General features: G+C 46.4%; 1 protein-coding gene across 6 annotated transcripts in view; it reads right to left on the minus strand.

Moving 5' to 3' along the window:
• Positions 1-6,080: 6,080 nt before the first annotated feature.
• LOC140393751 (uncharacterized) overlaps positions 6,081-21,961 on the minus strand; it is a 213,826-nt gene continuing 197,945 nt past the window's right edge. For all 6 annotated transcript variants that reach the window (XR_011935722.1, XM_072480131.1, XM_072480130.1 and 3 more), the window contains one exon: positions 6,081-9,845. Coding sequence is in view for 5 of the 6 variants with exons in the window: in XM_072480131.1 (XP_072336232.1) it covers positions 9,703-9,804 (102 nt within the window). In the remaining variant the exon portion in view is untranslated. The remainder of the gene's footprint in view (positions 9,846-21,961) is intronic.

The following is a 21,961-nucleotide window of genomic DNA, read 5'->3' on the forward strand; positions in this document are numbered from 1 at the left end:
ATGTTTCAAGTCCAGGTGACCCTTTGTCAAAGCTTAATTGAACCTGGGACCCTGGAGCTGTGAAGCAACAGTCTTAACCACTGTGCTAACGTGCCGCCCAAAAATAAATGATGGAATGTGGCTCCTGAGTTCTACATAGTCGATTACACAGCTTGGGCAAAATTCTCCGGTATCGGCGCGATGTCCGCCGACCGACGCCAAAAACGGCGCAAATCAGTCGGGCATCGCGCCGCCCCAAAGGTGCGGAATCCTCCGCATCTTGGGGGGCCCAATCCTAACCTTGAGGGGCTAGGCCCGCGCCGGACTGATTTCCGCCCCGCCAGCTGGAGGAAGTGACCCCCAGCTGGCGCGGAAATGACATTGCCGGGCAGCGCATGCGCGGGAGCGTTAGCGGCCGCTCACGGCATCCCCGCACATGCGCTTGGAGGGAGTCTCTTCCCCCTCCGCCATGGTGGAGACCATGGCGAAGGTGGAAGGAAAAGAGTGCCCCCACGGCATAGGCCCGCCCGCGGATTGGTGGGCCCTGATCGCGGGCCAGGCCACTGTGGGGGCACCCCCCGGGGCCAGATCGTCCCGCGTCCCCCCCAGGACCCCGGAGCCCGCCCGCGCCGCATTGTCCCGCCGGTAAGAGAAGTGGTTTAATCCACGCCGGCGGGACAGGCATCCTAGCAGCGGGACTTCGTCCATCCGTGCTGTAGAATCGCGGCGGGGGGGGGGGCGCCAACCGGCGCGGCGCGATTCCCGCCCCTGCCGAATATCCGGTGCCGGAGAATTCGGCAACCGGCGGGGCCGGGATTCACGCCAGCCCCCGGCGATTCTCCGACCCGGCGAGGGGTCGGAGAATCTCGCCCCTTGTTTGTAATATGCTGCTTTGCAAAAACTGCTGGAGTAAACCTGTAACACAGCTTTAAAAAAATGTTTTCCAAAAAATTTGCTGTGCCATATTCTGAAAGTTTCATCATTAGCTGCACTGTGTATCATATGTAAGAGAAATCACTCTGAAACAGGTGTGGACCACGTGCAAGACAGTCCTTAGTGACCTATATATCTGGTAAAGATATATATACCATGTGAAAGATGATGCGGGAAAATCTAGTGTGCGCTGAGTTCATTTTACAGGCATACAACAGACACAAAGCATATCAGTTTAGCAATTGGATGGTCTGCAGCAAATCTGCACTTGTAGTGGTCCCACTGCTAAATTAGTGTGGCCTTCTTTTTAGGTAGCTCGTCATATATCTAAAACAGGCATTCGGCCCCTTGAATATGTTAATTGGGGGAGCAATAACTGTTGGGGGACCTCTTGCTGAAATTAATTAGTGATGTCTTGAACTTGCCTAGCATAGGACTCTTCAATGTATCCAGGGCTGTCAAAGACAGGTAATCATTTAAAAACAATACCTTATCAGACTGTTAATTGGAACCAAGAAAAAGCAGAGAGTAGCTCTCTCAACTTCTCAGGATCATCTCCTATAGCCCATCCCGTTCCCAACACTTACCTGTGGAGAGCTACACTAAAATGACTGCACTTGCTAAGCAAGTCACAGAATGTGAAACATTTTTTGGGGGGATTTTGCGAGTATGTAAAAGGTGCAATGTGATGCAAGATTCTTTTCTTGAAGCATTAGACAGAGAATCTGCATTTTGATGAGAGAGTGATTTGCATCCCATGCTGCTCCTAAAGTCAGAAGGTACACATTTGTCTCATACCTGCACATCACCCAAATAAATTAAGACACATTAATAAGCAAGGATGGAAAGAAATATTATCAAAAGTATAACTTGACGACCGACAACTTGGGATCTATACTAGTCCTACATACATAAGCTAAACTTGGCCCAGAGGTTGGAGAATTCTTTGTGCAATGCCGGAATGTTCCTGTCATGTTCTTAACTAAAAATACTGTAGGAGTTCCTCCCAGCCTGAGGCAGGCACTGTCACAATATGCCATGTGCCTTACATACTTTCATAGCAATGAAGATATCTATCAAATGAAATGATTTAATAAACATCCGTGTTCTTCATACTACATCTTTACCAATTTTTAAGTAATTTGAATCCAGATAAATAAAGTTTTATACTCAATGAGACTGCCAGACTGTATAGAAATGCCCCCGAAAGTTAACTTTAGTTCAAAACAAAGTATAAAATAGGAAATTATAAACAGGGAATAAAACATTTTTGCCTCCCTTGTGTCCTAATAACTGTGGTTGAACCCCAATTCAAAAACAAAATACTGCCACTGCTGGAAATCAGAAAAAGACCAAAAATGCTGGAAGGACTCAATTAGGCATCATCAATGGAGAGAAACAGATGTTTCATGTTGATGACCTTTCATTATAATCTTTTGTTATTGATTTGAATCTATTTCTGTTTCCACAGATGCTGCCTGAGTATTTGTTGTGTTTTCTGTTAGAACTCGTTAAATTTGTGCATGCATGTGTTGCATTACCTGCCTCTGGCTTCTAGGTATCACTACTGGTCTTTGTAAATACAATAAAAAGCTAACTGGATCAGATTATCTACATCAATACAGGGGCGGCATGGTGGCACAGTGGTTAACACTGCTGCTTCACAGCTCCAGGGACCCGGGTTCGATTTGACCTTGGTTGACTGTGCGGAGTTTGCACATTCTCCCCGTGTCTGCGTGGGTTTCCTCCGGGTGCTCAGGTTTCCTCCCACAGTCCAAAGGTGTGCAGGTTAGGTGGATTGGTCATGCAAAATTGACCCTTACTGTCCAAAGGTTAGGTGGGGTCATGGGGATAGGATGAGGAGTGGGCCAAGATTAGGATGCTCTTTCAGAGGGTCGATGCAGTCTCGATGGGCTGAATGGCCTCCTTCTGCACTGTAGGGATTCTCTGATTCTCTGATAGTGATTGCTCTCCATGACTATTTAAAAACCTATATTAAAGTCCCACTTCCACCTTTTGCACCTTGGTGTAAACACATAGCACAAAGCATTGAAAACTGGTAAAACCAGGCTGCTTCTGAGATTAGTTTAACACGATTTTACAGAATGATACAATATAATATGTAGATAGACAATGGGCGGGTTTCTCCAGTTCCCCAGCTGTGTGTTTCTCAGTGACGCGCCATTCACTGGCGGGGGGAAGAGAGAATCCCTGTCAATGGGATTTCCCATTGAAGTCACCCCATGCCACCGGGAAACCCGTGGGCGGGTTCTGCTGCCAGTCCCAATGGCCGGAGAACTCCGGCCAGTATCTCTGACAGCATCCTGAAAAGACAAAAGAAAAATTTATGTTTTATTTAAAAATAAATTTAGAGTACCCAATTCATTTTTTCCAATTAAGGGCAATTTAGCGTGGCCAATCTACCTACATCTTTGGGTTGTGGGGGCGAAACCCACGGAAACACAGGGAGAATGTGCAAACTCCACACGGACAGTGACCCAGTGCCAGGATCGAACCTGGGACCTCGGCGCCATGAGGCAGCAGTGCTAACCACTGCGCCGCCGTGTTGCCCGAAAAATGTATGTTTTGAGTGTGAGTCTTAAATGAAAGCTAGCTAATGCTACTTATCGAGTACTTCAAATTTATTATTGAAGAAATGACTTTCAGTTGTCAGTGGTAGGCAATCATAACTGGAAACTGGCAAATGAGGAGGCTTCTGTCTGTGTCAGTCAATAGTTACTTCTGACTATTTACAGGGTATTCCTATCTTCCAGATCTGATAAAGGCCACATTTTAAACAGTACCCATTTCTCTTTTCAGTTGGATTTGCTATGTGTTACCAGAATTTTCTGAGTTTAAAAAAAAACTACATTTAAGATGATTTGTCATTTTCTCTTATCAGCAATACAATACAATATTGTGTTTAGAGTTCCCACCCTGGATTCCATATCCTTGACCAGACAATTTCAATCTCATGTACTCACAAAGCACCATAATTGCAATGAAACAGTGGGCTGGATTCTCCAGTTTGCCAGCAGCGTATTTCTTGGCCACGTGTTGTTTGTTGAAGGCTGGATTCTATCTTCCTGCCACTTGTCAATGGGATTTCCCATTGTAACCACCTCATGCCGCCAGGAAACCCACTGGCGGGGATGCGCTGCCAGCGGGAAACGTGAATCGTAACCACTGGAGAATTTTGGCCAGTGTCACGAACATTCTGTCATTACTGATATGGTGAAGGTAGAAATTGTTATATATTATTTTTTATATCTGTTGCAGTAATGTTTTTTAAAACCTGGGTTAAGGTATATAATTGTTGCAGTACTATTATTAAACAACTTCGGTTAAGGCTCCCAGACTGTCTCTGCCAAATCTGTATTTAAAGAGTCGTAAAAGAGTGAGGTAATTATTGATTTTAACCACTTACTTGATTCCAGATAAAGGGCTAATGGATTTGTGTTTTGATTGCTGGACATTCCCTGGAGGGTAGATCATTTATGGGGGGAGTGGTGTATAGTTCCAGCTAAGCAGGTCATGGAACTTAGTGAGATACAAATAATGTAATTAATGGGAGAAACCAGGTCAGTCTGTAGTTTTGCAGTTTGGCATAGGATTTGAGTCTGGCAAGACAGAAGTGTACTGGATCTTCTCTTAAAGGGAACTCCAAATGTCTCTACACAGCTAAGCAAGCAAATCTGTTTTGTCAACTTTATTTATAAGGGGCATTTGAACTGTATTGGGTTGCTTAATTGGAGTTGGTAGCAGGTATATATATTAAGTTTAAGTCTTTCCTTGTATTTAAGAATGGTTTAACTGATAATTGTAAAGCTATTTATTTGATGTTAATAGGGTTAATTCTGTGTTTAAATGAAAGTTTTTTTAAACATAAAAGATACCTATTTGTCAGAGTCATCACTCGTGGGGTGAAATGTCCTTTCCTCACAGTTTTACAAATTTACAAAAATCGTTTCGGTTCTTGTCTAACAAATATTGGCGTCTGGTCCGGTATACTAATACTGAGTAGATAAAGGTACCCCCTAGTTTTAGAATCTCCAACTAGTGGAAATAGTTTTTCTTCATCTACCATGTCTTTCCCTGTTAATATCTTAATTACTTCGATCAGATTAGGGGTGTCATACTGGTTAGCACCGCTGCCTCACAGCGCAGGGTTCAATTCCAACCTAGGTGTTTGTCTGTGTGGAGTTTGCATGTCCTCCCCGTGTCTGCGTGGGTTTCCTCCGGGTGCACCGGTTTCCTCCCACATGTCCAAAGATGTGCAGGTTAGACAGATTGGCCATGCTAAATTGTTCCTTAGTGTCCAACGGTTGGGTAGGGTTATAGGGATAGGGTAGAGGAGTGGGCCTACGTAGAGGGCTCTTTCAGAGGGTCGGTGTAGACTCGATGGGCTGAATGGCCTCCTTCTGTACTGTAAGGATTCTATGTATTTATTTCTTGTGTGACTTATACATTGGTTCATTAAAATATCCATTCACCTATTCATTGACAAAGAATAGTCAAAATGTTGCTGATTAAGGTTTGGGTGTTCCGAAAGTAAAAGAGATAGCTAATGCACTGATACAATTTATCAGTTATAAAACTAATGAATTTTCACAGATAAGTAAGATTTTACATGGAACCTTCCTTTGGTCCATAGACAGATGGTAGATATTGAGGGTGCTCAAAACCATCAGGATTAATTTCCGCACACATGACATACAATTGAGTAAAAATAATAATGTGAATGTGGAAACCCTGCATTCATTTAAGCATTGATATTGGGTCATTTTCAATGGGTGAACAAATATTGGCCAAATAGGTTTCTTGCAATCATGAAAAAAACACCATCCTCCTCATTGCCTGTGCATCCCTCCCACCCCTTCCCCCTCTGGCAAACCATTATTGTTAGTAGATGCAATAGGTTGTAAATGTGGACCTGCGCCACACATGTTTGACTAAGTCTCCTCCATATAATTAGGAAGATACGATCTGTCTCAGTTTTCTAGCAGGTATAGGATCTATAATATATTTCTATATTATGGCTATTTTGACATTCTTCGGGCTTAGATTTTCATTGATAATCAAATTTCCCATCAATCACAGAAATAAATTACTAGTACGTATAAAAATATATTGTACACAGTTAAATAGAATTATATGGACTATTAAGGTTATCTATATATTTAAATATATGCATTTATTCATTTTACACAGAAATTCATTTTTACATGAGTAGATAAGGTGCTGTAATTATCGTAACTATATACACGGGAGTCACCAGCTCGTCATCCTGATGTATATTTTCATTCTACTTTTAGCAGAACACAAATCATGAATGCATTAAAGATCCTGAGACAAGGCATCTGAAAGCTCAAACAATCTCCCCAATTCAGGGTAATTGAAGGGCAATGCACAGAGTATTCCAAGTGCGATCAGAGTACCTGATTGTTGGCAATCTTTCATATCTATCGGTGAAACTGCAAATTTGTTGATCCCTAGTATGATTTGTCGCTGGTATGAGGTGACATCCATACTTCATGATTAACAACGGTGATGTTATTAGTTCAGAAAAACCTGTGCAGGTAATTACCAGGGAAATCTAAATTCATGACATACTATGCATGCATAATATAAGTATTTTATATGATTGTCTTTCCCTGATCCTTAAGTGTGGGTGCACCTTCTTTTTTGAATCCTACAAACACTGCGGAAAGAAGAGCATGTTACATTTACATTACATACTGCGTTGTAATCAGCGATCATACTGACCGCAAGCATCAAAATCAACAATCGGAGTGGCCACAAGCTTCACAATCGGTGATTATAGGGCAGGCAGTTAAATCAATGATCATACTGACCGCAAGCCTTGGTCAGTTTTTGTCCATATAAAGTGAAATCCGATGTATGTGCCTGAAATGAAGCACGGACATCTGTGATATTTTGTAACTTTGAACAAGTAATTTTAGAGGAAATTAGACATGTATTTGGGATGCGGTTTTGAGCTGAATACTTTTCTGTCCATTGAAGTCAATTTATATGGGATTTTCTGATCAGCCAGCTGCTGCCTGTGAATAAATGAAATTTATTGTACCAAGGCCACACATGACCACTGTGACACAACTGTGACTGCAGAAAAAAAGATTTATTACATTTCTTGATTAGCATAGGCTTGGGGAAATTTAGTTCACTTTCTCTGCAGGAAAATCACTTACTTTGAAATATTAAATTCAATATTGTGTACCTACTTAACACTTGCCAACGCTGAGAGGCATAGAAATAAAAACAGAGTTCTGAAAAAAAAAATCTCAGCAGGTCTGGCAGCATCTGTGGGGAGAGAAACGAAGTTAACGATTAGAGTCGACATGTCTCTTCTTCCGAAGAAAAGTTGCCGTGTTTTTTCTCGCACTTTCTGTTTTTATTTCACATTTCCATCAACCTGTAGCGTTTTTCTTTTATTTTGCTGACAAGCTTAGTTCCATTTTACTAAAAGTTCCACATTAAAAATTTGACAGAAGTACCTGTTGGGTGAAGGGGAACAAGTCTTTCTATGTAGTGAGTTATGATGACCTGGAATACATTTCCTGAAAGGGTGGTGGCTGCAGAGGTAAGAAACATAACAGAAAGGAAGGGGGAATGCTTCTAAAAATATTAAACAATGATAATGTTAGATATATAGAAATGAGACTTGTATGAGGTTATCTTAAGTGGCTATTACTGTATATTGTTAGAAGCTGTTGTATTCCTTGGATTACATTGTGAGTTGTGGCAAGGCCATGAAAATTGCAGCATGAAGTGGACCATTTGACCCATGGGTCCAGGGCAGTACTCATGCTCTGCACAAGCCTCCACCCGTCATTCTTTATCTAACCCAACATACTTCATCGAAGAAACATATGGGGCTGGATTTCTATGGTTCCCCCAGCCGTGTGTTTCTCGGTGACGGGCTGTTCACTGGCGGTGGGATTCTCTCTTCTCGCCGCCTGTCAATGGGATTTCCCATTAAAGCCACCCAATGCCGGCGGGTAACCGGGAGGGGGTGGGGGGGGGGGGGAAAGAGTGCGGTGCTGGTAGAAACAGAGAACTCCAACGGTCAAAGAATTCCAGCCATGATTTGCAAACCATATCATCAAAGGAGGGATAAGAAAAAAGGAGATTTATAACTTTGACCTTTCTTAAGAAAACAAACTCATTTAAATAAATTTACGATTCAGTTTGACTAGTTTCTCAGCTCTGCAGGTATCAGAGATGTCCCACAGCCTTTCAAACTCATGAAATATGGAAAGTGCATGTACAACAGAGACCTCAGTCTGTTCCAATGTAGCACATGGTATTTGCTGAACCCGACAAATAGTGATTTACTAAATCCCTTTACTAGCTCCAAAAGCTGCTAGTCGGCAACAAATGATTTTCTTTACATTTCAAATACCCAGATGTTGCAATGCAAGAGGAGTTAACTGTGGAAAACCAGGGCATCACTGCCATTCCATTATTCTCTTCAAAATTAAAAATAAAACTGTTGCCCTAGCTCATATATTTTGGCAGGACTGTGTTGCAGAACCATAATCTGAGAGCGAGAGTTCCAGATTGCATTGTAACCCCAATGGGAGATCATGCTGGAGCAGTTAATAAACAGCATTTGAACACAAAGGTTGTGTCAAAAGCCTCAATGCACTATCGTAATAATGGGTATTTAATGGCACAATCTGGTAATGTCTGCATTGCAGATTTCCAATAGGGCTGCCAACTCTCCAGGCATTAAATATTTATCCATTTGACTCTTCAACAAAATGATAGAAGTGTTTTAAAACATTAAAATGCTTTTTCTTCCATTTATTACTATAAAATGTTAAAGCTAGGATTAAAAAAAAGTAACTTTGACCAAGAGCCATCCAGACTCGAAACGTTAGTTCCATTCTCTGTCCACAGATGCTGTCAGACCTGCTGAGATTGTCCAGTATTTTCTGCTTTTGTTAAAAAGAAGTCATTTGACTGAACCAGGTGGTTGGAGTCAGATACATGTTGAAACCTCCAGGGATGTATTCAACTAGAGTTGGCAACCCTAACTTCCAATGAAAATGACAAGTTACAATGCTTACAATAGCAGTTAATGGCACACCCTCCTTCATTTCTTTGATAACAAGGAACATGACATAACTATGATACATGACAATGCTTCATTTTGGAGGAATAATCAAACCAATTTCCTTCATAGATCAGTGGCAATGAGACATTACTAGTACAGGCATAGTTGCACTCCTTCCAACACCTGCAGTAACTTCAATTGTCCCCAGTACTTAAAAAAAAAAGAAAATGTAACTGGATTTAAGACACTACCAGCTCCCTAGTCCCAAACACCAAAGGAAATATCAGTGAAAATGATCATTCAGTGCAATCTGCACTCTTCAGGAAAATATTCGGATACCCCACACTGACATTTTGAAATACATGGATCTGTAGAAAGAGAGTAGATGTTTGAACGATAACTATTTAGTGTAGGATTTGTGATTTTTTTTTTAATAGAACTGTCAATAAGTAAATTACTTGTTCATGTCATAAGCTGTGACGACCTATTTCCGGGAGGTTGTTAATGCAAAAGAGACATTAATACACACTCTAACTCAGAACAGAGGTCTTGCTTTCTAGCAGGACAAAGTCAAATTCAGTCTATCTCATACCCCTGGTGGTTTGTTCATTGCTATGAAGCAAGAGTATCACGTTGGATTCCAAGAGATATAGTTGGCCCCCTTTGTAAGTGGGGGCCCAGTTGTGTATACCATAATCCTTAGCCTGCTTTTACACAGATGTTTCCCGTTCAGAGCCATGTTCTTCCTTCTTTTTCTTAGATTTGCAAAAGCCATGGAGTCCACAGAAGCAAGCAAAAGTGAATTGGGGCATCACCTATGAGAGTCAGTGCATGGTATCGAACAAACGTTGATCTGAAAAATAAATAAAAGTGTTTTCAGGATTTGAGAGAAATATGTGGGAAACATTAAGAGCAGGATTACTAATGGAATTCTATACATAACAGCTCATGTTCTGGTTTTCCCAAATCTTTATATATCTGAGCCATTTCTGCAAAGGCTGCCCGCTCTTCCTTTGCAGTTTGATATCACATCCTCTGCAAAATACAGTTCTGATTCAATAGGTTCTGAGTTGATAGGTAGCAATTTCCTTCCGAAAGATGGAACAGATGTTGGAACTGTTTCCAAGTCCTGACCTGCTCAGAGGGCAGGGGCGGCTTTTGGGGGGGGACGACGACGAGGGAAATCTGTCATTGGGCCCAATCTTGATGGGGATTGTAGCCATCTGGGATGGCCACGTCCCGATTACAAAATGGACACCCGCAAAGAATGCAGGGAAAATTGGACAATGCTAAGAAATAAGCAGGTGCAAGCTCCGTCTGTTGATTAGAACCTTAAACGCTCAGACAGGACAGAAACTACCAAACGATCTACATACTAATGAGCCATCTCCGGGGACAAAAGGGAAACATTTAGATATACAATGTTAGGACAGACTCCCTGGCGCCAGAAGAAGCTAAGACAAAGCAGACTGAGTCACCAGGACACGCCCAACGATCAGGGAACCACCCCTCTATTGGAGGAAAATCGATACAACTGATTGAGAAAGACCCAATTAGTTGAGGCCAAGTTTTGAGGCCAAGTTCAAGGCCCGCCCAAAAGAGCGTGAAGCCCTTTTCAGTATAAGAGGTATCACCCAAGGGAGAATCTTCCTCCTTTGGCTTTGGCTCTCACCGAAGAGAGAGACCTGCCTAGCAGCTGCATCAGACCAAGTAAGTCCCAAGTCAATGCACGCTATGAGATAGACGCTCCTAGTTGCCACCCTGTAAACAGCTCAACCCAGCAGCCTCAGAACCGAGCAACGGCCATTGTTCCTCTGACTGAGTGGGCGCTCAAAGCGAAGTATAGGCTTTAATAATAGTGGTAGTTTAGTTTGTAGAGTTTATGCATGAGTAGATTTGACCGTGTGTAAATAAATGGGCATTGCTGTTGAACTTAGTAACTGGTGTATCGAGTCATTGATCAGTATTCGGTTCTGAATCTTGTGGCGGTATCGAAAGATACCTGGCGACGCTTGAGCAAACGTGATTAAATAGAGCCAAACTAAGAACCAACCAAAAGTTAGCAACATTTACTGGCGACTCCGCAGGGACTCAACTTAGAAATGGCCTAACCACTCCGAGAGAACCCAAAATTTGAATTGAGAATCCAATTGGGAACAGAAAAACCACAAACGTCAAAACAGTACTGATCAAGCCTCTGAGATTCGGAAGTGTGTTAATGCATGCATACTAACAGGGATATAAGGTAAACCTGAGAGTTTTTGTTGCGAAAAACTGTTGGGAGTTTTGTAGGCCGGAAATTAGCGTAAGCCGTACCCGTGTTTACATCACCGCTTTATCACCCCCTGTTCCAAATTCAGTAGAGATCCTAGTAGAGAAAATGGCAATGAAGGCAATGGAACGCCTTATGAACCCCCAGGAATTTGAGGTCGCAGCGACCAGCAGTAGAGTAGGACAGTGTCCCGTTTGGGAAGAAGAGATCAGGAAATATCTTAAAGGGAAAGGATGGCCCCTTTGGAGTGAATGTTGTGATAATGAGGAAACAGGACCCAGGAGTATAGGGCATACTTGGTGGAAGAACCTGTCAGAGATCCACAAGAAGAGCTTGGAAAAAGCTCGTAAGCCGATGGCAATCGTGTCCTGTTTGGCACAATTGCGAGGCACAGAGGAGGTCGTTAGGATGCTCCGTAGAGATAGAGGAGTGAGACAGAACCAGTGAGGTAGACGTGAGTGAGGTAGAGAAAGAGAATCGAGATCTGAAAGAGCAGTTAGCAGCGAGGGACAGAGAGGTGAATGATGCCAAGAGAGCACATCAGTCTTGTCTCGCGCTTTTGAACAGTTTTCAGACACAATACGATAAGGCCTACCAGGACACGCAATGTGCGGTCTTGGTAAGACAAGAAACAGAACAGCAAGTTGAGAAATTGCAGAAACAGTGCAATGATTTAAAAGCAGCCCTACGAGCACTCCGTACTTCCACGACGGAACAAAGGCAGAGCTCAGTAGACCATGCAAAGTGCCGGAAGCGAATTGCAGAATTGCAATCTGCTGTCCGTGCAAAATGGATTTCAGAGTACATTCGGACCCCAATTAGATCAAGAAAACGGCCCCGATTGGCAGGAATTGAACGAGACTGCCCATAGATACGTACAAGGGACATGTACACAGGAAAAACCCCAGAAGAGGAAAGTGCCCCAACCCCCAACCGAACAGGCAGAACACACCCCCATGAATCCTGTAACCACACACCGCAGGGCCGCAGGAGAAGGAGAAGCAGAATTCCTTTACACAACCCCGTTAACCGTGACCCAATTACGGGACGCGTGTGGAAAAATTACACCGTTGCTTCCCACTTCAGACCCCCACCAATTTTTTGCAAAAGTCAGACAGCAGGCAACCATTTATGCCCTGGATGAAATGGAACAAGTGAAGCTCACAGTTTTAAGCCTCGACCTTCAGTCGTAGCAGCCCTTCCCGACCCACAGAATGTAGGAGGAGGCACACTCCAAGAGATGCACACAGCGATCCTTGATGCGATCGGCTTTAACAGAGGAGACCCCGTAGAAGGCCTAAATAAGTGTAGGCAAAAGAAGACAGAGCACCCCACAGCGTTTGCTGGACGTTTGTGGATTCATTTTACCGCAGTTTTTGGAGAGTTAGCCCGTGCCCATTTGTCCCCAGATAATATGGCCAAATGGACCCGAATTCTAGTCTCCCACGCCACAGAAGCAGAACAAAAAGCTTGCGCAAATTATGACCCCTCAGATGAGGCCCACAATGAAAAATGGGTTTTGAAGAGATTGTCCTGCGCTTGGGAGCAGTAGAAATGAACCCAGTTAAAGCACACCAGAACCCCGCATGGGTAAATGAGGGCAGGAACAGCCAACCCCAGCCAAAACCTCAAGAATGTTATAATTGTGGACAGCTAGGACACTTTGCACGAGAGTGCAACGCGCCCCAGAAGCAGCAGAGAAACCAACAGACAGGCACCCTAAACAAGAATAGGGCAAAGCTGATCCATAGCGTTAGCACCCGTTCAGAGAGTACAGACATGAACGGCACCGACTGACGGTGTTCGGGCTCCCCAATTTGGGTCCGCGACACCCTTTGGGACAAGTCCGGTAGACCGGTAGTAGCAGGCAAAGTTCAGGGACAACCCGTGGAATTTCTTTGGGACACAGGAGGGTCCCGCACCACACTCAATTCCTCCACGATGTTCCAGCAAGACACATGGCCCACAACAGACACCATTACACTCAGCGGCTTTACAGGCCATTTACAACAGGACACATCACAGCCCCTATTGCAATACAGATAGGGAACATCGCAATCAAGCACCCCGTAGTTTTAGTTGATCTGCCCCAGACAGCAGAACATATTCTTGGGATCAATTTCATGAGCTCCCATAACCTCTCTTTTGATCCAGTTAACACGTGTGTATGGAAAATGGCAAAGGCAGCATGAGCCCCCGCCACGCTCACAGTCGGAGAAAACGTAAATATGATTAGCTCAGTAGGAGACTTCTGGTTCAACCCTCGAGCCATTAGTGCAGACAAACAGGTTAGTGCAGTCCTGCAGGAAAATAAAGCAGCATTTGCACAGCACAAGCATGACTGTGGCAGTTTGGCTGGCTTTGTGAACATTACAGGTCCCAACCCTGAACCCCAGAAGCAGTATGGATTTCCCCAGGAAGCAGAGGGCGAAATCTCCAAAGTAATAGAGAGTTTGTTGGATCAAGGCGTACTTAGATCAGTAGCCTCCACAAACGCACCTATTTGGCCCGTCAGGAAACCGGATGGATCATGGCGACTGACCATTGATTACCGGGAACTGAACAAAGTAACCCCAGCAGCAGCCCCCACTGTAGCCACGAGTCCCGAGACCATGCTCAAACAGGGACTCCAGTCAACATTTTTTCGGTTTTGGACATTAGTTTTTTTTTAAGATATATTTTATTCAAGATTTTTTGGCCAAACATAACAGTACATAGTGTTTCCTTTATACATCAATAAAACAATATAAATAACAATGGCCAGTTTTAAACAAATAAATAAATAATATATGAACAAAATCAAAAACAAAACTAAATGGCAACTGCCTTGTCCACGATACTCTCCAAAAATACAATCCAACAATCCAATATACAATTACATATACCAAATACCTATGCATATACAATAACATCCCTGAGAGTTCTTCTGATTCCTCCCCCCCCCCCCCCCCCCCCAGGGTTGCTGCTGCTGTCTTCTTCTTTTCCATTCCCTCTATCTTTCTGTGAGGTATTCGACGAACGGTTGCCACCACCTGGTGAACCCTTGAGCCGACCCCCTTGGAACGAACTTAATCCGTTCCAACTTTATAAACCCTGCCATGTCATTTATCCAGGTCTCCACACCCGGGGGCTTGGCTTCCTTCCACATTAACAGTATCCTGCGCCGGGCTACTAGGGACGCCAAGGCCAAAACATCAGCCTCTTTCGCCTCCTGCACTCCCGGCTCTTCTGCAACCCCAAATATAGCCAGCCCCCAGCTTGGTTCGACCTGGACCCCCGCCACCTTCGAAAGCACCTTTGCCACCCCCACCCAAAACCCCTGTAGTGCCGGGCATGACCAGAACATGTGGGTGTGATTCGCTGGGCTTCTCGAGCATCTCGCACACCTATCCTCCACTCCAAAAAACTTACTGAGCCGTGCTCCAGTCATATGCGCCCTGTGTAACACCTTAAATTGTATCAGGCTGAGCCTGGCACACGAGGACGATGAGTTTACCCTACTTAGGGCATCAGCCCAAAGCCCCTCCTCAATCTCCTCCCCCAGCTCTTCTTCCCATTTCCCTTTCAGCTCATCTACCATGATCTCCCCCTCGTCCCTCATTTCCCTATATATGTCTGACACATTACCGTCCCCCACCCATGTCTCTGAGATCACTCTATCCTGCACCTCCTGCATCGGGAGCTGCGGGAATTCCCTCACCTGTTGCCTCGCAAAAGCCCTCAGTTGCATATACCGAAATGCATTCCCTTGGGGCAACCCATATTTTTCCGTCAGCGCTCCCAGACTCGCAAACGTCCCATCTACGAACAGATCTCTCAATTGTGTTACCCCTACTCTTTGCCATGCTCCAAATCCCCCATCCATTCTCCCCGGAACAAACCTATGGTTATTTCTTATCGGGGACCGCACCGAGGCTCCCGTCTTTCCCCTATGCTGTCTCCACTGCCCCCAAATTTTCAGTGTAGCCACCACCACCGGGCTTGTGGTGTATTTCTTCGGTGAGAACGGCAACGGCGCCGTCACCATAGCTTGTAGGCTAATCCCCCTGCAGGACGCCCTCTCCAATCTCTTCCACGCCGCTCCCTCCTCTTCTCCCATCCACTTACACACCATTGAGATATTGGCGGCCCAGTAGTACTCACTTAGGCTCAGTAGTGCCAGCCCCCCCCCTATCCCTACTACGCTGCAGAAATCCCCTCCTCACTCTCGGGGTCTTCCCGGCCCACACAAAACTCATAATACTCTTCTCAATTCTTTTAAAAAAAGCCTTCGTGACCACCACTGGGAGGCACTGAAACACAAAAAGGAATCTCGGGAGGACCACCATTTTAACCGCCTGCACCCTCCCTGCCAGTGACAGGGACACCATGTCCCATCTCTTGAAGTCCTCCTCCATCTGCTCCACCAACCGCGTTAAATTTAGCCTATGCAATGTACCCCAATTCTTGGCTATCTGGATCCCCAAGTACCGAAAGTCCCTTGTTACCTTCCTCAACGGTAAGTCCTCTATTTCTCTGCTCTGCTCCCCTGGATGCACCACAAACAACTCACTTTTCCCCATGTTCAATTTATACCCTGAAAAAACTCCAAACTCCCCAAGTATCCGCATTATCTCTGGCATCCCCTCCGCCGGGTCCGCCACATATAACAACAAATCGTCCGCATACAGAGATACCCGGTGTTCTTCTCCTCCCCTGAGTACTCCCCTCCACTTCCTGGAACCCCTCAATGCTATTGCCAGGGGCTCAATCGCCAGTGCAAACAATAATGGGGACAGAGGACATCCCTGCCTCGTCCCTCTATGGAGCCGAAAATATTCAGACCCCCGTCCATTCGTGACTACGCTCGCCATCGGGGCCCTATACAGCAGCTGTACCCATCTAATATACCCATCTCCAAAGCCGAATCTCCTCAGCACCTCCCACAAATAATCCCACTCCACTCTCTCAAATGCTTTCTCGGCATCCATCGCCACCACTATCTCCGCTTCCCCCTCTGGTGGGGGCATCATCATTACCCCTAGCAGCCTCCGTATATTCGTATTCAGCTGTCTCCCCTTCACAAACCCAGTTTGGTCCTCATGGACCACCCCCGGGACACAATCCTCTATCCTCATTGCCATTACTTTGGCCAGAATCTTAGCGTCCACGTTCAGGAGGGAAATAGACCTATAGGATCCGCATTGCAGCGGGTCTTTTTCCTTCTTTAGGAGGAGCGATATCGTTGCCTCTGACATAGTCGGGGGCAGCTGCCCCCTTTCCCTCGCCTCATTAAAGGTTCTCATCAGTAGCGGGGCCAGCAAGTCCACATATTTCCTATAAAATTCAACTGGGAATCCATCTGGTCCCGGGGCCTTCCCGGCCTGCATGCTCCTAATTCCTTTCACTACTTCCTCCGTTTCAATCTGTGCTCCCAGTCCCACCCTCTCCTGCTCCTCCACCTTAGGAAATTCCAGCTGGTCCAGAAAACACATCATTCTCTCCTTCCCATCCGGGGGCTGAGCTTCATATAATCTTTCATAGAATGCCTTGAACACTCCATTCACTCTCTCCGCTCCCCGCTCCATCTCTCCCTCCTCATCTCTCACTCCCCCTATCTCCCTCGCTGCTCCCCTTTTCCTCAGTTGGTGGGCCAGCAACCTGCTCGCCTTCTCCCCATATTCGTACTGTACACCCTGTGCCTTCCTCCACTGTGCCTCTGCATTACCCTTAGTCAGCAAATCAAATTCTACATGTAGCCTTTGCCTTTCCCTGTATAGTCCCTCCTCCGCTGCATCCGCATATTGCCTGTCCACCCTCAGAAGTTCTTTCAGCAACCGCTCCCGTTCCCTACCCTCCTGCTTTCTTTTATGTGCCCTGATTGATATCAGCTCTCCTCTAACCACTGCCTTCAGCGCCTCCCAGACCATTCCTATCTGGACCTCCCCATTATCATTGAGTTCCAAGTACCTTTCAATACACCCCCTCACCCTTAAGCACACCCCCTCGTCCGCCAATAGTCCCATGTCCATTCTCCAGGGTGGACGCTGTTCTTTTTCCTCCCCTAGCTCCAAGTCCACCCAATGTGGAGCGTGATCCGAAATAGCTATAGCCGTAAACTCCGTCCCCGTCACCTTCGGGATCAGCGCCCTTCCCAAAACAAAAAAGTCTATCCGTGAATAAACTTTGTGGACATAGGAGAAAAACGAAAACTCCTTACTCCTAGGTCTACTAAATCTCCAGGGGTCTACTCCTCCCATCTGCTCCATAAAGTCCTTAAGCACCCTAGCTGCTGCCGGCCTCCTTCCGGTCCTAGACCTCGATCTGTCCAGCCCTGGTTCCAGCACCGTGTTAAAATCTCCACCCATTACCAGCTTCCCCGCCTCTAGGTCCGGGATACGTCCTAGCATGTGCCTCATAAAGTTGGCATCATCCCAGTTCGGGGCATATACGTTCACTAAGACCACCGTCTCCCCCTGTAATTTGCCACTCACCATCACGTATCTGCCCCCACTATCCGCCACTATGGTCTTTGCCTCAAACATTACCCGCTTCCCCACTAGTATAGCCACCCCCCTGTTTTTCGCACCTAGCCCCGAATGAAACACCTGCCCCACCCATCCTTTGCGTAGTCTGACCTGGTCTATCAGTTTCAAATGCGTCTCCTGTAGCATAACCACATCTGCCTTAAGTTTCTTTAGGTGTGCGAGTACCCGTGCCCTCTTTATCGGCCTGTTCAGCCCTCTCACATTCCACGTGATCAGCCGGGTTGGGGGGCTCTTTACCCCCCCCCTTGTCGACTAGCCATCCCCTTTTTTTAACCAGCTCCCCACCCGGTTCCCACGTAGCTGTGTCCCCCCCAGGTGGCGCCCGCCCCGCCCACCCCACCCCATACCAGCTCCCCCTTCTCCCCAGCAGCAGCAACCCAGTTAACCCCCCCCCACCCCCCGCTAGATCCCCCACTAGCGTAATTGTACCCCCCATGTTGCTCCCAGAAGTCAGCAAACTCTGGCCGACCTCGGCTTCCCCCGTAACCTCGGCTCGCACTGTGCGACGCCCCCTCCTTCCTGCTTCCCTGTTCCCGCCATAATTATCATAGCGCGGGAACAAAAGCCCGCGCTTCCCTTTTGGCCCCACCCCCAATGGCCGACGCCCCCAGCTCCTCCACCTCCCTCCCTCCCTCCCCCACAGCAAGGGGAAGAGAGAAAAGTTACCGGGTCGCAGGATTAACAACTTAAAAATCATCTCTCCTCTCCCCCCTTTTTCCCCCCTCTTCGCCCCCCATATTCACCCCACCACTTTGTCTCAAACGTTCTTTTTTTCTATAACCCACTTATTCCAATTTCTCTTCGAGTCCATGCCTCATCCTCCGTTTCAAAGTAGTGGTGTTTCCCTTGATGTGTGACCCACAGCCTTGCCGGCTGCAGCATTCCAAATTTGACCTTCCTTTTATGAAGCACCGCCTTGGCCCGATTAAAGCTCGCCCTCCTTCTTGCCACCTCCGCACTCCAATCCTGATATACGCGGATCACCGCGTTCTCCCACCTACTGCTCCGAGTTTTCTTTGCCCATCTGAGGACCATCTCTCTGTCCTTATATCGGAGAAATCTCACCACTATGGCTCGGGGAATTTCTCCAGCCCTCGGTCTTCGCGCCATAACTCGATAGGCTCCCTCCACCTCCAACGGACCCGTCGGGGCCTCCGATCCCATTAACGAGTACAGCATCGTGCTCACATATGCCCCGACGTCCGCCCCCTCTGCACCCTCGGGAAGACCAAGAATCCTTAAATTCTTCCTCCTCGCATTATTCTCCAGCACCTCCAGCCTTTCCACACACCTTTTATGGTGTGCCTCGTGCATCTCCGTCTTCACCACCAGGCCCTGTATATCGTCCTCGTTCTCAGCAGCCTTTGCCTTCACGACCCGAAGCTCCTGCTCCTGGGTCTTTTGCTCATCCTTTAGCCCTTCAATCGCCTGTAATATCAGGGCCAACAGCTCCTTCTTCATCTCCTTTTTAAGTTCTTCCACGCAGCGCTTCAAGAACTCGTGTTGTTCAGGGCCCCATATTAAACTGCCACCTTCCGACGCCATCTTGGTTTTTGCTTGCCTTCCTTGCCGCTGCTCTAAAGGATCCACCGCAATCCGGCCACTTTCCTCTCCTTTTTCCATCCGTGTCCAGGGGGGATTTCCTTCTGGTTTACCGCACAGTGCTTTTAGCCGTTAAAATTGCCGTTGGGGCTCTCATTAAGAGCCCAAAAGTCCGTTCCACCGGGAGCTGCCGAAACGTGCGACTTAGCTGGTCATCGCCGCACCCGGAAGTCGGTTTTGGACATTAGTAATAGCTTCTGGTCCATTCCATTGGCTAAAGCGTGCCAGTACAAATTTACCTTTACATTCCAAGGGCAACAATACACGTGGACGTGCCTTCCACAAGGCTTCCACAACTCCCCCTCCATTTTGCACCGATAGCTGGCAAATGGATTAGCAAAATTTTCCCGCCCCGATTGTCGGGTCCAGTATGTAGACGACTTGTTCCTACAGACAGACACAAAGGGAAAGCACATTTTGCTTCTCGCCGAACTCCTAGCCCTCCTAAAAGAAATTGGTTGTAAAGTCAACCCCAAGAAGGCCCAGATTCTGAAAGTAAAAAAGTGATTTACTTGGGAACAGTGATCACTCATTGTAAACGCGAGATCGAGCACAAGAGAATTGACTCGATCGCCAAACTGCCCCTTCCCCACAATGTCTCAGCCCTCCGGTCATTTTTAGGACTGGTTAGTTACTGCCGAAACCATATTGACGGTTTTGCCACTAAAGCAGCGCCCCTTTCTGAACTTCTCAAGAAGCAGGCACCTTGGGAATGGCTTCCACAGCATACAGATGCCGTGGATGCTTTAAAAAGAGCACTCAGCACAGCCCTTGCACTGCAGGTCCCAGATCCACATTCCCCGTACGCTATCGAGGTAGCAAGCACTGACCGAACCCTTTCGGCCGTGCTCCTCCAGGAACGCCACGACCAGTTATGCCCCGTAGTATATGCCTCACGCATGTTAGACCCTGCAGAGCAAGGATTTTCTGCCTGTGAAAGGCACCTGCTCACAGATTTTTGGGCAGTGCAATACTTCGCCTACATTACAGGACTCAACCCCATCACCATCCTCACAGAATACACACCGACACAGCTATTGTTAGACGGCCGACTTAAAGATGGCACAGTCAGCTAAATTTGTGCAGCCTGTTGGACCCTTCTTTTACAGGGACGGGACATCACGGTAAAGAGAACCAAAACCCACACATTCCTTGCTGATAATTTGCAGTATTTAGGCACCCCTCACGAATGTGAGATCATCACCACTAAACAGAACAAAGGCCCATTTATTCCCAAAACACCCCCAGGAAAACAGATAGTACACTCCAGAGACCCCAGCCCACAGACACGTGCGCACCTCTGAAGATATATGTGGATGGCTCAGCCACAGTGTTAAATGGAAAGAGGATCACCGGTTGCGGTATATATGTAGCGGACGCGTAGGGACACCCCCTAGATGAAATTTCCTTAAAGTTGCCAGGACACGTAGGCTCGCAGGCAGCAGAGCTGGCAGCAATTGAGTGTATTGTAGACCACCCAGACTCGTTCCCAACCCCAGCAGACATCTACTCAGACAGTTTGTATGTCTGCAATAGTTTGACAGAGTTCCTACCACTCTGGGAAACAAAAGGATTTGTTTCCGAGGACGGTAAACCCCTACCCTCAGCCCCATTACTCCGCCATATCTTAGAGACAGCGAAGGATAGGAAATACGGTATAATTAAGGTTCGTAGTCATCACCGTTCTTGCCCTCCTGGTAACGTTAAAGCAGACGCCCTAATGAAGGCAGGCTCCAGGCATGGTTATTTTGGAACCCATCCGAAAGCACCCCAGTACACGCAGTTAAGGTCTCACAGACCAACATTCAGGATTTAGCGAAGGCCCAGAAAGAGGACGAGAAACTCAGGGAAGTTTTAAAGGGAACCTTCCCAGCCCAGTACGACAAGTTTAAAAACGCAATCACCACACACGACTGTGTGATTTTATAGGATGGCCTTTATATAGTTCCCAGCCAGGACAGGAACCAGATCATTTGCAGTTCCATGACAATCATGGGCACCAAGGAATTTAACCCACCCTAGCCCACTCCAGACCACTTTGCTGGTGGCCTGATTTAAAAATCGATGTCACACACTACGTAGAGAATTGCTTAATCTGTGCCCAGAACAATCTGGACAGATATGCTAAAAAGGCTCAACTTAGCCATACCTGCCCCGTTAATGGACCCTGGACAAATCTCCAGATAGATTATATAGGACCCCTACCCCTGCGCAGAAATGGTTACAAGTATGTGTTGGTGGTCATTGACACCTTCACAAAACGAGTGGAAGCATTTCCATCACAAACTAATGTGGCCAAGACGACGGCTAAAATATTAACACACCACATCTTTACAAGATGGGGCCTCCCACGCAGTATAGAGTCCAACCAAAGCTCCCATTTCACCGGAGGTGTAATGAAAAACGTCCTCACGATTTTCGGCATTCGACAAAAGTTCCAGATCGCATACCACCCCCAGTCATGTGGTATTGTAGAACAAATGAATAGGACATTGAAAGCCACCCTCAGGAAAATGGTACAGCAGATTAACAGTACCTGGGATTCAGTACTCCCATTTGCTTTAATGT

Source organism: Scyliorhinus torazame, chromosome 17 (assembly GCF_047496885.1).
Source record: "Scyliorhinus torazame isolate Kashiwa2021f chromosome 17, sScyTor2.1, whole genome shotgun sequence".
In the NCBI taxonomy this organism is placed as follows: Eukaryota; Metazoa; Chordata; class Chondrichthyes; order Carcharhiniformes; family Scyliorhinidae; genus Scyliorhinus; species Scyliorhinus torazame.